At 32.3% G+C, this 16,159-nt stretch overlaps 1 protein-coding gene across 27 annotated transcripts in view; it reads left to right on the top strand.

Moving 5' to 3' along the window:
* Nucleotides 1-16,159, top strand: part of LOC134602746 (protocadherin gamma-A4-like) — a 347,761-nt gene that overhangs the window by 182,534 nt on the left and 149,068 nt on the right. Inside the window, exon 1 of one of the 27 annotated variants that reach the window (XM_063448025.1) lies at nucleotides 2,969-5,522. The exons of 24 other annotated variants lie outside the window; for them this stretch is intronic. In XM_063448025.1, the coding sequence (XP_063304095.1) occupies nucleotides 3,102-5,522 (2,421 nt within the window). In that variant the 5' untranslated portion in view covers nucleotides 2,969-3,101. Of the gene's footprint in view, nucleotides 1-2,968; nucleotides 5,523-16,159 lie in introns of those variants that run through there. 2 more of the 27 variants (XM_063448022.1, XM_063448015.1) reach the window with 2 other exon arrangements.

Raw genomic sequence — 16,159 nt, 5'->3', positions numbered from 1 at the left:
TGGAAATCACATCCCTTTACTATCCATCAGTGCTCTAATTGCAGCTGCGAAGGGTTAAAAAACAAAGGTGTATAACATAACATAAAAACATAAGAAGGTGCGCTGTACCTTTAAAATATAAGTGCAGCAAAGTGCTACGTGCAAAAGTGACACATGCAAAAGTGAACAAAAGTTTGTTTTCTATTTGTGCATTTATGTCACTTTTGCATGTGTCACTTTTGCACGTAGCACTTTGCTGCACTTATATTTTAAAGGTATAGCGCACCTTCTTATGTTTTTCTGTTTAATGAAGTGGTGTGTTTAGAGCGTAGGCACTATAGAGGTGCTGCTTTACCTTTTTTTTTGTAACTGTTCACATCTAAATACAACACTAGTTTTAATTATAGCGCCTTTTATTGCTTGTTTTTTTTATAAATTTTATTGTATAACATAACATGCCTACGTTCTGCTATTTAAAATTGTGAATAATCATAAAAATCTTGAAGCTTGAAATGCTTTTCGTTTCTCATTGATTCACCTTACAACCAATAACGTAGCAAGTATTTAAGTGTTACTTTAATATTTTTTTATCTTTCAAAATCATAAAATGTTCTTTTACTTTTTTTATTTTTTTTTTTACAACTGACTGACCTGACACTTTTTTTGCAACTAATGAAAAAGATCTCAGGCACTCACTGTAATTGGTTCCAGGCAGATTTATTACAACATTTCGACCTATACAGGTCTTTATCATTTCTTTTTCATTACTACGTATTTCTTGGAGTTTGCTGACCTTTGCTCAGTAGCACCCTGTGTTGGTATATTGCAAAAGAGTGCGACCCTACCTTTTGTTTACTACTTTTTTTTGCAACTGACTGATCTTTTCATTAAAAGACAGAGAAAGCCCACATAATGTTAAATGTGGAAAGCACACGATGTGAAGGTAAAACAATTAATATTAAAATGTATTACCTTAAAAACTTCAATACTGTAGATTAAAAATAGTACTCCTCCAAGTCCTCAAAAGGATACAAAAAAACAAGCAAGATTGTTTTGATGGCATAGGCAGAACACCGAATTACAAACAACTGATTTGGCCCGTCCATCATCTTTTTCATCCTAATGCTATTCTGAGTTACAGAATTACGGACTACTGTTTAAAGTATCATACAGATCTTACTATGAGGTCTGAAACGGGTGTTATTTTGTAACATCATACGGATTTCATGGAATGCAAAGATGCACATTCTTATAACGAGAGTATATTACTCTTCATGTATTGAGGGGAATTTGTTCCATCGTTACTTCTTTACTAAATGAAATTGATATCTTTATTTTTATGTATGATATCCATTCTGTGAGTGTGCAGTCCAGTCTATTGTAAGTTATACAATACCCATATCTGAAGAGTTTTCTAGATGTTTTCCTCTACTCAACAGTACGACTAAGATGATGATAGAACAAGTTAGCCTTTTATCATGCAGTTTAATCTCCTGCACATCTTCTTGTCAAAAATATATACATGTGAAGGGTTATTAAAGGATTCCTGACAGATTTTAGTGTTACAATGTAAAAAAAAATGGTTTGGAAATAGCAAAGTGCTACTTGTACTTATAGCCCTATAACTTGCAAAACAAAAGCTAAGAACATGTTAACACTATTTCTAAACTCAAGAAATTTTTTAGAAACTATTTATCATGAGTGTTATTTGGCGGTTGTAGATGCGTAACATATTTTGGGGGTCAAAGTTAGAAAACGTTTTTTTGTTTTTTTTCATCATATTTTGTAATTATTTTTATAGAAAAACAGTATATAATATGTGTGGGTACAGTAAATGAGTAAGAGGAAAATTACAGCAAACTCAGCAGAAATGTAAAAACAGCCCTGGTCCTTAACGGTAAGGAAATTGAAAAGCGGTCAGGTCACTAAGGGGTTAAGGTGCTGAGAGGTTTTTGTCAAATCGCTTGAAAATGGTTTGACACTAAATGAAGAGACATTTTAACTTTTCTGACCATAGTTTCTGATTTACTACTAACCTGTATGTTTGGCAGGCCTGTTTTCTATTCCAACATATATATATATATATATATATATATATTACTTTATATTTAGTGAAACTGGTTACTGACTAAGAAACAAACTTGAAGCTGGTTTGCTTTCCAGACTATAACATATACTTTCTACTGACAACTTCTCAAGTTGGATCATATAAAGACCCACAAGGGCATTAGTTGTGAATTTAAAGAGAAGTTGACAAAATAGTAAAATATCACTACCTAACTCAGTATCTAGGTACAAAGTAAAACAATTGGTAATGTTTATATGTTATCTAGAGACAGAACTGTTATGTCTTCACATTTCCATTAATATATTGTTTAGTGGTGGATAGTTTATTCTGTGTTTGTCATGTTGTTTCAGTTAGATTTGTAGTTTGTGCTACATTACTGATTTACATGTATTGACATATTAAAGAATAAGCATTTATAAAATAAAAACATGTAAACTGAAATGAAAACATATTTTAATTAAAATATATATATATATATATATATATATATATATATATATATATATATATATATATGTATATATATATATATATATATATATATATATATATATAGTTAAAGGGATAAGATTACTTACAATAATTAGACATTTGTGAAACTTATGAAACACACGTTTTAGCATATTTTCTTTTATGACTAGAATAAAAATTCCATTATACTTGTGAAGCTATGCTATAGCTATGGTTGGTCTACATACAAAAGCAGTAATGACTTTCCACTCATTTTAAACTGAGCATAGATTGCATTATGTTGATAAAATATACAAAAATTAAGTTTAGTTATACAGAAAAATTCACAGTCATGCAATTCCACATTTATACCTCTGAGCGCCGCTGTTTGACCAATAAGGAGAAGAATACAGAGCTGGAGATCCACTGATATTTCCATCACTAACACACACTGCAGATCTGCAAGAAGAAACACAGCCATTTTTGGATTCTCTCACAAACAGAGCACAGAAAATCTGCTTATATTCTTCCAAGGAGGTGGATTCAGCACTGATTTGGATTACAAATAACTTACAATAAAGGAATCACTTCGAAAAAAACAGAGATGAAAACAGAGGATTCACAGAAAAACAAAGGATTGAGATGGCAAGTAATATTTTCCTTCTTATTTTCATGGCTTTGTCATTCAGTTTCTGGTCAGCTTCATTATTCAATTGATGAAGAAATGAGAAAAAACTCTGTTATAGGAAATATTGCAAAAGACCTTGGATTAGATATTAAGCAGCTCTCACTTAGAAAATTTCGGATTGTTTCTCATGTTTCTGAGAAATATTTTTTAGTAAATTTACAAAATGGGGATTTATGCATTAAAAACAGAATTGATAGGGAGTCACTGTGTGGAAGAGCTGCTCCCTGCTTACTAAGGTTTGATGCAGTGGTTGAAAATCCTTTAAATGTTACCCCTGTCACCATTGAAATTCAGGATATAAATGATAATTCTCCAATATTTTATCATGAAACCATTTCATTTGAAATTGTTGAAACTAGCTCTCCAGGAACACATTTTATTTTACAAAATGCAGAAGATCCAGATATTGGCATTAATTCTGTACAAACATACAAGCTCAGTGATAATCAGCATTTTACACTGAGTGAAAAGACCAGCACTGATGGCAGCAAAACTCCAGAACTTGTTTTAGAAAAACCTTTAGATCGGGAGACACAAAGCATTCATGAATTAATTCTAACAGCACTGGATGGAGGAAATCCTATTAGATCTTGTAGTGTTGTTGTAAAAATTGTAATTGCTGATGTCAATGACAATTTCCCTGTATTTTCTCAGGAACTCTATAAAGTGAGTATAAGTGAAAATATTCCAGTTAACTTTACCCTGCTCCATGTCACTGCAACTGATCAAGATGAAGGTTATAATGCACATCTTACATATTATTTTAGAAAAACATCTGACAATGACATTTCTACTGCTATGTTTATTATAAATGCTACAAGTGGAGAAATTAAAACAAACAGAAAATTGGACTTTGAAGAAGTACAAAATTATGAACTATCTATACAAGCTAAGGATGGAGGAGGGCTTGTGGCCCATTCTAAGGTCTTAGTAGAAATAATAGATGAAAATGATAATGCCCCAGAGATATCCATTTCCTCATTAAATACTCCCTTTCCTGAGGATTCCCCACCAGGAGCACTTATAGCACTTATTATAGTTCATGATAAAGATTCAGGAGAAAATGGAGAAGTCGAATGCCTTATCACCGGGATACATCCTTTTCAGTTAATATTGTCATCTAGCAAATATTACAAAATTGTTTCAACAAACGTCATGGACAGAGAGAAAGAATCATTTTATGATATCACTGTTCAAGCATCTGATAGGGGATCTCCTCCACTTTCCACTACAAGGATGATCAGGTTGGATATATCAGACATTAATGATAATCCTCCAGTATTTACAAAGTTAATTTATGTCGCATATGTACCAGAAAACAATTTACCAGGAGCCTCTATTTTTAGTGTAAATGCTTTGGATTATGACATTGAAGAGAATGCCAAGATTATTTATTCAATTTCCAGCACAAATACAGAAGATATCCCAGTGTCCTCTTATCTATCCATTAACATAGAGACTGGAGTTCTCTATGCTCAGCGATCATTTGATTATGAGCAGCACAAGGAGTTTCAAATCCAATTAACTGCTAAAGACAATGGATCCCCATCGCTCACTAGTAATACGACATTAATTATACACATAGTAGATCAGAATGATAATTCACCAAAGATCTTGTATCCATCACCAGAAAATGATGGCACTGCTTTGTTTGAGTTGGTACCCTTTGCCTCTATGGAAGGTTCTTTAATAACTAAGGTTGTTGCGGTGGATGCTGACTCAGGACATAATGCTTGGCTCTCTTACCATTTCATGCAAGTGTCAGAACCTTCTCCCTTCAGCATTAGCCAACACACTGGAGAAATAAGGACATCACGTGTCTTTGAACAGAAAGATGTTCTTAAATATAAGCTGGTAGTTGTGGTGAAAGACAATGGACTTCCCTCACTGACAGCAACAACAACTCTAAGTGTTATTATTGCGGATTCTTTCCAACAAGTGGCTCCCAAATTCACTAGTCAACTCAATGATGAAGACTCTCTGCCTAATTTACAAATGTATTTAGTAATTGCTTTAGCACTGATTTCATTTTTATTTATTTTAAGTGTTATGTTAGTTATCATATCCAAATGTAAGCAATCAAAATCCCCTCCAGCCTTTGGATCTTTCAGTACCAATCTTTATTCGCAAGTGGACCCAAGAATGCTTTCTCAATATAACAATGGAACTTTGACTTATCCATATAATGTGTGTGTGGCTTGGGATTCAAGTGAAAGTGAATTTACTTTTACAAAACCAAAGCAGGATGTTCCTACAGACAACCTTATGGATGCGGATGACTCAGGACTAGGAAATGAAAAGTTGACTGAACCCTTAACTTCTAATAGTCTTGAGAAGGTGAGTCATTATTATTGGACCTAAAACAATAGAGATTGATATCATACCTATCCAGATTTTGTAACCTGTTGTTTCTACAAAACATACGATATTTCAAATAGATTTAGATAATATTTTTTAAATACATATGGTAAGGAGGCATTGCAAAACATCTCTTAATGATATTTAGGGATATAAAAAATAAAAACACTGTTAGGAGCATATGATTCTAGCAGCCTATAAGAACCTGGAATTTTCTGAGCTGAGTTCATTAGATCTCAGCAAACGTGGAGGTGCATATATTATTTTCAATACCTTATTATGGGCTCAATTTATTCTATTTTTGATAAGCTTTTTAAATGATTTTATATTTTTGGGTACCCCTTTTAAAATGATTTAATATTTCGGAAAAAAAATTATATTGTAATATTCTGGATTTTGTTTTCTATATTTGTATATTTTTTACATACGATTTTTTTTAATCTTTAAATATGTTGACTTTTTTTAATAAAAGGTTTATTGAAAAATACTAAATCCTTTTTAGCTTTAGTTTGAGGAATAAACTACAAAGCTTTTTATTGTTGTGAAAAGTTAATTTGTAAAGCAATGCGCTCAATGGTGACTGATTCAATTAAACACAAGTTTGTACATATCAATTTTCTAAATAAAAGTAACAGGCACACAATTGACAGTAATTATTAAAATGAAAATTCCTCTTTTAAAGTATTTATTCATTTATAACTGAAAATAAATTAATGTTACCTACACAAACCGGGTAAACCTGTAGAGCTATGGAGTCCCTCATACCATTGGATATTGTCATGTTAAATATATATTGAAATCTTCTACTAAGAGACTACACTGTAGAAATATAAGCCTGCGGGTCGGCAAAATAATAAAGCCATTAATTGCTTTCGAAGTTACACCACCATGCCTCAATGAAAACTTGAAACATTTTAAGGAACATTCTATTGTTAAAAATATACTTCTAACCTTAATGTGTTCTTTTAGATTTTTACATTAGGGGCTCTACCTATTTAAAATGAAAAAAGGGCAAATAATTATTTAAAATTAACTGTATTCCAGCACTGAGACAGTCTTCTCTGAGTAGATGCTTCACCCATGGTTAGATAATCCTGATTGATGATCCTAATGCAGTTCAATGTTTATCATAGAAATGAAAAGGAAACTATTGCACATGCACCTGCCATTGCCGCACTCCACCAATTTGATGCCTCTCATAGCGAACCACTGAATGCAATGCTTATCTATGAGATACATTCACAGCATTTATCTTTAACATGATGAGCCTGATGATGCAGAACATGAAGTTATTTGATTTGTTTTTAAGATCTCCAATAGGGAATTTATTGGAGTTTTACCAGTAGAGGCATATTTAAGACCACATATAAACATTTCTATGAGATCACAAAGCTATGCACCACCAAACTGTAGGGACAGACTCTATGTACTAAAACCACTCTTCCTTTAAACCAATTGTCAATTACTTTTCTACAATAAATGTTATAAATGTTTTAGTTTTGCTTTATTGTGGCATAACATGTTCATCTTTTAAAACTACAAAATGTACCTTTTCTGTTTTTACCTATTTTTGCGATGTAGCAGAGTACATGTGGTAGTAGTGTATATGTATCATATATAATATTATATATTATATGTATTCTTTAATTAATTATTACAAATAATTTCTTAGTCTAATTATAGCTGTTTTATTTAACGAGGAATCCTTTCATTTAGATATATTGTCATTTTTAAAAGTATGCAAAGTTAAAGGGATACTATCAGCACCAAAACAAGTTTAGCTTAATGAAGCAGTTTTAATGTATAGATTGTGCCCCTGTAGTTTCATTGCTCAGTTCTCTGCCAGGAGAGGAGTTAAATCAACTTTGTTTATGTTTATGCAACCATATCCACACCTCCTCTGGCTGTGACTCACACAGCCTTCATGGGAAAAATGGTTTCAGATGTTACTTACTTTAGAAGTGTTTATTTCCTGCTATGTGGATTGAATTTTAATCACACACAGGAGGCTCATGAGGGGTCTAGTAGGTCATTAACAGAGCAGGAGATACTTAATTCTAACTTCAACAGACTTGCAATAAAGAGAGTCTAAACATTAGATATCTCTTTACAGGAAGTGTAATTTCTCTTAACTCTTACATGTAAGAAAACTGAGTTGTGAGACTGCATCAATACTTAAAGCAATATAAAGTAATATTACTGAAAAGTATGAAAGGTTTTGTTCCAGATTGTTTGCATTTTAAAGTTAGTGTACAGCAAAACATAATTATCTTAATAAAACATTTGTTATAATAAATTTAACTTTATTTGCAATTACCAACCCAGTGGGACTTATGAAAGCTTGGATAGTGTTTCCATTCATATCTTTTTCATGTCTGAACCCACTGCCAATTCCTTAATGAAATATCACAAAAGTTCCTGTTTGATTTTCTTGGTGAACCTGTGGATATAGTTGGAGGGAGAAAACCGGAAAGTTGGTCCATTAAGAAATTTCCTATTTTAAAAAAATAGTTTTTTTCTAGGAGTAACATTTTATTTATTTTACATTGTTTACTTAATTAATACAAAAGTAGAGATGAACTATAGTTCAGAGTGAAGTTTAAAGTAAATATTTATTTTTATTTAGTTATTTATTTTAATCTTTTTTGGTTTTTCAGTATTCAATTGCATACACCCACTCCATTTAGATTGGAGTAAAATATAGATGTAGCTTCACATAGAATGCATTGCTAAGCATAGTGTCCTTATCTTCTACCTATCCCTATGCTTTATGCACTCTGCAGTTGAAATCCTGAGCAAACCTGTGTTTGTAAGGTTATTGGGCGATTGGATTTATACAATCTAGAGGTGGAGATTTTTGCAGTGTAAGACTGGGAACATCCATGTCCTCAGGACAATTCACTATATTATTCACTTATAAATATATAAGACTAACCATTCCTACTTTCCCAAAGGGTAATATTTAGTTCCCCCCACCCTCTCTCGATTAACGTTTAGAAGTGTGGACTTGGTAGTGTACAAAACAGCTATGATTATTAGAATTCACAAATCCTTATATTTGTCCCACTATGACATTGTATGTGAAATTAATAGAACATTGACAAAACAATCAAATCTCAATACCAAACTCTATATCTATATAAAACATTATATTCATTTGTGATTGATAGACATATCAGAAATACATTGCATACAATTTCCATAAATTAAACACATTATGCAAGAATGCTATACTTTATTAATATCTTGTTTAGTGGTAAATATTCCTTCCATGTTTGTCTTGTTCATTTAACCTTATTGTAAGTATATATGTTATAGCTTTACTATAACAAAAGCAAATAAATAGGGAAAAAATGAATTTAAAAACATTAGACACTATCTTATTCATTAATAACATGCTTAGTTGTACCTATATATTAATGGCTAGAAATAATTGGCCCTAATCAACCTTTTGCAAGAATGATTAGGAAGACTTTCTAGTTTATCCTTTTATGACTATACTGTGAATTTCCTTATACATGTGATGGAAATCATTGTATTGTTTCATATTATAGATACAAAACATTATTCACTTCGCATTTTACTTAACTGAACAAAGTCTACATTACATCTATACTATATCTTAAAAATATATATGACTACATAGAAAACCTTCTCGGTCGTGCAGTTCCATATTTATACCTCTGAGCGCCGCTGTTTGACCAATAAGGAGAAGAATACAGAGCTGGAGATCCACTGATATTTCTGTCAGTAACACACACTGCAGATCTGCAAGAAGGAATGCAGACATTTTTTGATTCTCTCACAAACAGAGCACATAATCTTTGGTTATTCCACCGTAAAGAAGTTCATTTAGCACTGGATATTGATTCAACTGGATTTACCTTTGCAAGAAATAACATCACTTTGAAGATACCAAAAATGAAACTCCAGGATAAACAGAAACACAAAGGAATGAAATGGCAAGTAATATTTTCCTTCTTATTTTCATGGCTTTGCCATTCAGTCTCTGGGCACCTGCATTATTCCATTGATGAAGAAATGAGAAAAGACTCTGTTATTGCTAATATTGCAAAAGACCTTGATTTAGATATTAAGCAGCTCTCACTTAGAAAATTTCGTATTGTTTCCCATGTTTCTGAGAAATATTTTTTTGCTAATTTACAAAATGGAAATTTATATGTTAAAGACAGGATAGATAGAGAGACATTGTGTGGGACAGCAGCTCCCTGCTTACTAACCTTTGATGCAGTGATTGAAAATACTTTAAATGTTTTTCCTGTCACCATTGAAATTCAGGATATAAATGATAATTCTCCAAAATTTTATCATGAAACCATTTCATTTGAAATTGTTGAAACTAGCTCACCGGGAACACATTTTATTTTGCAAAATGCAGAAGATCCAGATATTGGGATTAATTCTGTACAAACATACAAGCTCAGTCATAATCAGCATTTTACACTGAGTGAAAAGACCAGCACTGATGGAAGTGTGTCTCCAGAACTTGTGCTAGAGAAACCTTTAGATCGGGAGACACAAAATATTCATGAATTAATTTTAACTGCACTGGATGGCGGGAATCCAATTAGATCTGGAACTGCTCTAATCAGGATTATTGTTACTGATGGAAATGATAATTTTCCTATATTTACAGAAGAGGTTTATAAAGTAAGTGTAAGTGAAAATACTCCAGCTAACTATACACTGCTTCATGTCACTGCAACTGATCAAGATGAAGGTTCTAATGCACAGATCACATATTCTTTTAGAAAAACATCTGGAAATGAGCTTTCTACTGCAATGTTTAGCATTAATTCTACAAATGGTGAAATAAAAACAAATCAAAAATTAGATTTTGAAACAGTAAGAAATTATGAAATGTCTATACAAGCAAAAGATGGTGGTGGGCTATTGGCCCATTCCAAGGTCTTAGTAGAAATAATAGATGAAAATGATAACGCACCTGATATATCCATTACCTCATTAAATTCTCCTATTCCTGAGGATTCCCCACCAGGCACAATGATTGTGCTGATTAAAGTTCATGATCAAGATTCAGATGAAAATGGAGAAGTTGACTGTCAAATCATAGGGAATATTCCATTTCAGTTTATATTGTCAACAAGTAAATACTTCAAAATTGTTACAACAAAAGCCATGGACAGAGAAAAAGAATCATTTTATAATATCACAGTTCAAGCATCTGATAGGGGATCTCCTCCACTTTCCACTACAAGAACTATCAGGTTGGATATATCAGACATTAATGACAATCCTCCAGTATTTACAAAATCTACTTATGTTGCATATGTACCAGAAAACAATTTACCAGGGGCCTCAATTTACAGTATACATGCCTTGGATTATGACATTGAAGAAAATGCCAAGATTATTTATTCACTTTCCAGCACATACACTGAAGATATCCCAGTATCTTCTTATCTTTCCATTAATATAGAGACTGGAGTTCTCTATGCTCAGCGATCATTTGATTATGAGCAGCACAAAGAGTTTCAACTCCAAATAACTGCTAAAGACAATGGATCTCCATCTCTGAGCAGTAATACAACATTAATTATTCATATAGTCGATCAAAATGATAATTCACCAAGAATTTTATACCCATCAACAGAAAACGATGGTTCAACTACGTTTGAGATTGTTTCATTTAATTCTGAAGAAGGTTCTTTAATAACTAAGGTGGTTGCCGTGGATGCTGACTCAGGACATAATGCTTGGCTCTCTTATCATTTCATGCAAGTGTCAGAACCTTCTCCCTTCAGCATTATTCAGCACACTGGAGAAATAAGGACATCACATGTCTTTGAAAAGAAAGATGTTCTTAAATATAAGCTGGTAGTTATTGTGAAAGACAATGGAGTCCCCTCACTGACAGCAACAACAACATTATGTATAATTGTTGCAGATTCTTTCCAACAAGTGGTTCCCAAATTCACTAGTGAACTCAGTGATGATGATTCTCCACCTAACTTACATATGTATTTAGTGATTGCTTTAGCATTGATTTCATTTTTATTTATTTTAAGTGTTATGTTAGTTATCATTTCCAAATGTAAGCAATCAAAATCCCCTCCAAACTTTGGATCTCTCAGTACCAATCTTTATTCTCAAGTTGATCCCAGATATCTTTCCCAATATAACAATGGAACTTTACCTCTGCCATACTCATACAATGTATGTGTGGCTTTGGATTCAAGTGAAAGTGACTTTACGTTTATAAAACCAAAGCAGGATGTCCCCACAGAAAATCTTATCGATGCTGACGATTCAGGACTAGGAAATGAAAATGAGGCAGAAACGATGTCCTCTAATAATCTAGTAAAGGTGAGTGGTAATTTTTAGGAGTAAAATAATAAAACCTGATATTTTGATTTCTACGCTTTGCTGTTCTTATGATGTATTCAGTGTAATACCTGTTTATTTACACAGCCAATGTAATTTTGTTAAAAAAAAAACTCTCCATAAAGAAATTTTAATACTATATTTCACAGAGATCTCAAGTGGTAGCAATTGTATATTGTATGTACCACTTTTTGGGACCTCTGAATTGACAATAAAGATGAACATATCAAGACACAGGTACTTAACCAATATCTATAGAAATATCCTATTCAACAAAATAAAAAAACAATCTGCTTAATTTTAGGACATATAATGTATTGCCCACATTCTAGTCATTGATTTAAGTATGTAGTCTTTAGATTGATAGCTGTATTGTAAAAACAAACTAATATTAACTATTTATAGTAAATAGCCAAAGAAAAAATACTGAAAACCATACAACTTCTTATTTCAGGTTATTTTTCCTTTTAAATATAATGTTCATTTTGAACTACATTTTTCATACAAGGAAGTTAATTGTGTTGACCCAACACCCGTCACACGTACTCAATGTCACAGTAGATATCTATGCTTCTCATTACCCATACAATCACCTGAATGGTGGGTACATAAACAGGTAACACACAGGTAGGCTACAAAGGTAGGCAACAAAACGCATATTGTAAGTCGCACTCCCCAAACCTAATATACTGGTGATTTGGAGAATCTCACCATTTCTGCTAATGTGGCAAGCAATTATGTTTTACTATAATTAGTTTTCCCATCTTTAGCAATAATTATGCATTTTGTTAAGAAAATCAACCGGAGGCATGTCTTGTTTTTTCTTGTTTTATCCTTTAGGAATCATGCTAGTAATTATAATTGTGCTTATAGTACAGAAAGTAACTCAACTTTTTGTAAATGTTTCAATTTACTACCAGCTATTACCTGTTTGAACCTAGACAGTTCATGATCTACTTTATCTTTTGAACCTGTTACGCTTTCTTTACATGTGATAATCAGATCATAGGTGCTGATTTACTATTTATAATATAATATTTAGTATATTATAGTGTATACACAGTGAAATAGCATTTACAACATGTGTTACATATGTGATTCTTTAGACAATAACTCATTGCAACACAGATAACTTTGATTTTGGTAATTCGTTTTCAGATTTCTGTGTGTTTTAACTTGGTTTGCAATATTTACATAGCATATAAGCTATCAACCATATTACTGAGGCAGCATTAAACCATACCTCACAACATTAAGAGATAAGTAATCGGGACATGTGGGTGGGCCTTCTAGGCGGTGGCACCAGTGATAAAACTTGTGCTACTATCGACACCTACAATAGATGGGCCTACATGTCAACCTGGTGCCAAGCATGCCAGGATGTCAGAAAAACTCCTTTTAAGACCATGCAAAGAGTGCTAGTGAAGCACTTTCTGCATGCTGCTCAGTGCAAGCGTGCCTAATAATAAAGAAAAGGCACGTGGTAAGGAAGGTGGCAATTCATGATATAAACTAAGGCTGGTCAGATACATGTGCTTTAAAATATAGGACATTATTAACAGCAATGTCGTCACAAGCAGGCATAGGATTTAGAGTGTAAATGTTTCTTATCATGTCAAGCTAGTAAATACAAATTGGTGTCACATTTAATGTATTTTGATGCGAGTGTATAAATCCAACTGGAGATCTTTCTCCACTAGTATAGCAAACTAGATATAGACACTAGCAGAAATCATTGTGGCATAATTTTTCTCTGATGAGTAAGTTTTCCCATGCCAAGCTCTAGTAAACCAGGCCCTAAATATCTAACCTAAAACAGGCACCCTTTTATTTAATGTTAGTATGCCTCGTTCTAATGATATATTAACCAAATCCCAGTTTATTGCAACATATTTCAGTTGTTATTTATGTATCCTGTGAGAATATATCATTTCTAATTCAGAAAGGCATGATGGTAGATCGTTACATTATTGTTTAAATCCCTTTACAAGTGCAAGTGTATGTTTTTTTTTTTAAAATGTGTAATTAAATATGCAAATCAGAAATATGAAAAAAAAGCTACTTTTTATGTACTTTGTAAAGAGAATATATGGGGCTCATGCAGAGTACCCTGTAATATTATATCCTGTTTTAACCTTCAGGAATCATACTAGTGACTATATGTATGTTCCTGTGATAATTAGTAGAGAAAATGTGTGCAGCAAAAATACAGCCGAAACTCAACGCCTATGTAATTGTTCACTTTACTACGATCTCTGATCTGTTGAACCTAGTCGGTTATCCAGATTGACCTACTTTGACAATTGAACCTGTGATGCTTTCTTGGTATGTGCTTGTCAGATCATAGTTCCTGATTTACTATTTACTATTGCTCATGTTTTTCTGGCACGTTTACACTAAATATGTAGAACATATTACAATTGTAAAAAATGCTAAATGCTTTTTGATTTCATGAGAAACAAGATTAAAATATTCCTGATATCCAGAAGTTAACCAGTTAAGCTATACCTTTGCTTGATGCCAAGATCAGAAGTGCTCAGCTTGAGATGCTCGATAGCAAACATAGTACTCTCAGTTTAATTCAGTTGAAGGATGAAAAACATTGCATGTTAATTTAACACAAAGCTGACAAAATGGGCAAATATCAATACCTCACTTTGTTTCAAGAGCATTTTTTTAAATGACATTTAAATTTACTGACATTTTTAAATGTCAGTAAATAATGCTCTGTAAACTTGTCTATATTTAATGACTGTATTATATCAGTTTTTTTCAATTCCATTATTATGTTACCTGGAACTCTCTTTACCTTTGGTTTCAATTTTTTTTTTTTATTGTGTGTGAACGTGGGCATATAAAGGGGGAAGCTAGAGCGAAAATGCAATGTGTTTTGTAAATTTGAAAATTTTGACAAAATAAAATGAAAAAAATTGCTAATGGCATGTATACTTTATATATATACTGTATATATTTCTTTAAGCTGTAGTCAGTACCTTATAGAACATAGTGTTTGGTGAAAATAGAGTGTTGTTTTTGCTTGAGAGCAGATACTTAAACATTTCCAATTAGAACTATGGATTCTTATTGTTAATATAAGCACAGTACAGTATATAACATTTAGCCAATATGACACTTAGAAAGGAACATATACAAAATTTTGTTAGTTTTGTCAGAAATATCAGCTAACTCTGAAGTTGAAGTCTAATATTACATAACAACATAGTCATAAGGGAAGAAAAAGAAGAAGAACAAAATGAGAAAAGCATTATCTATTATTATTTATTATTAATGTATATATTTGGCTAGAGGAGAATAAAGTAGATGAGACTCCTCATGAGTAAAGAAGTAAAGAGAACCTTTATTTTTTGCTTATTTAAAGTTAACACGCCTTAAACCATTGTCGTTTTTTTTTTTCAAAAACACACAAAGAGTTATTGGACACATGCACCATACATCCATTGCGAGAAAGTAAGGCATTAGCGCCTTTCAATGAAGAGCTACAAGTTTACCCCAATCAATGGGGCATCTCCTTCATCTATGAAGCATATGTTCTGGCCCCACAGTTCAATCAACAGGAAGTCATCTTTATATTTTTGAAGCTTCAACTGTGTACTCTTAAAAAAAGAGCCATTATTAACCTAGTAACTAGGTAAATATACTTTGCGAGTCTCATGTTCCGTGACAAATATGAAGTATTTAATGAGTATACAATATAGATAAGTTAGCAGGCAAAATAAGCAAACCAATTCATTGTATAGGAATTGGAATATGTATTACTCGCTGATTAATCTTTCCATACTGCAGAATCTGTTGATTCCATGTTTCATTTTATACTTTTGTTTCATGAATTAATTTACTAAATAGTCCTTTACTAAATATACCAAAAAATACCTGCTGGATTTATAGGATTTGCTCAGGGTCCCAATGGTTTAGTATTGTGCTGTTAGATAAAATAAAAGTATAGGAGTTGATATAAAAAGTATCACAAGGCCATAATTTTATTTCATTTGCATGATATCAATTGTATGACTTTGTAGTCCAAACTTTAGTAAGTTTTGCAACATCTTTAAACAGTTATCTAGACATTGTCCCTACTAATAAATACTGTCTAATGTGGTGGTAGGACATGTTGGATTTTTATCATGTAGTTTACTGCAAATATATTGCAATTTTTTACATTTTGCCCTGCATTTCCCACCTATTATTGCTACTCAAAGTCGGATGGTTAATATTGAAGTTCACTTCTGCAT

Source organism: Pelobates fuscus, chromosome 3 (genome assembly GCF_036172605.1).
Source record: "Pelobates fuscus isolate aPelFus1 chromosome 3, aPelFus1.pri, whole genome shotgun sequence".
NCBI lineage: Eukaryota > Metazoa > Chordata > Amphibia > Anura > Pelobatidae > Pelobates > Pelobates fuscus.
This window is presented reverse-complemented; position numbering and strand designations above follow the sequence as displayed.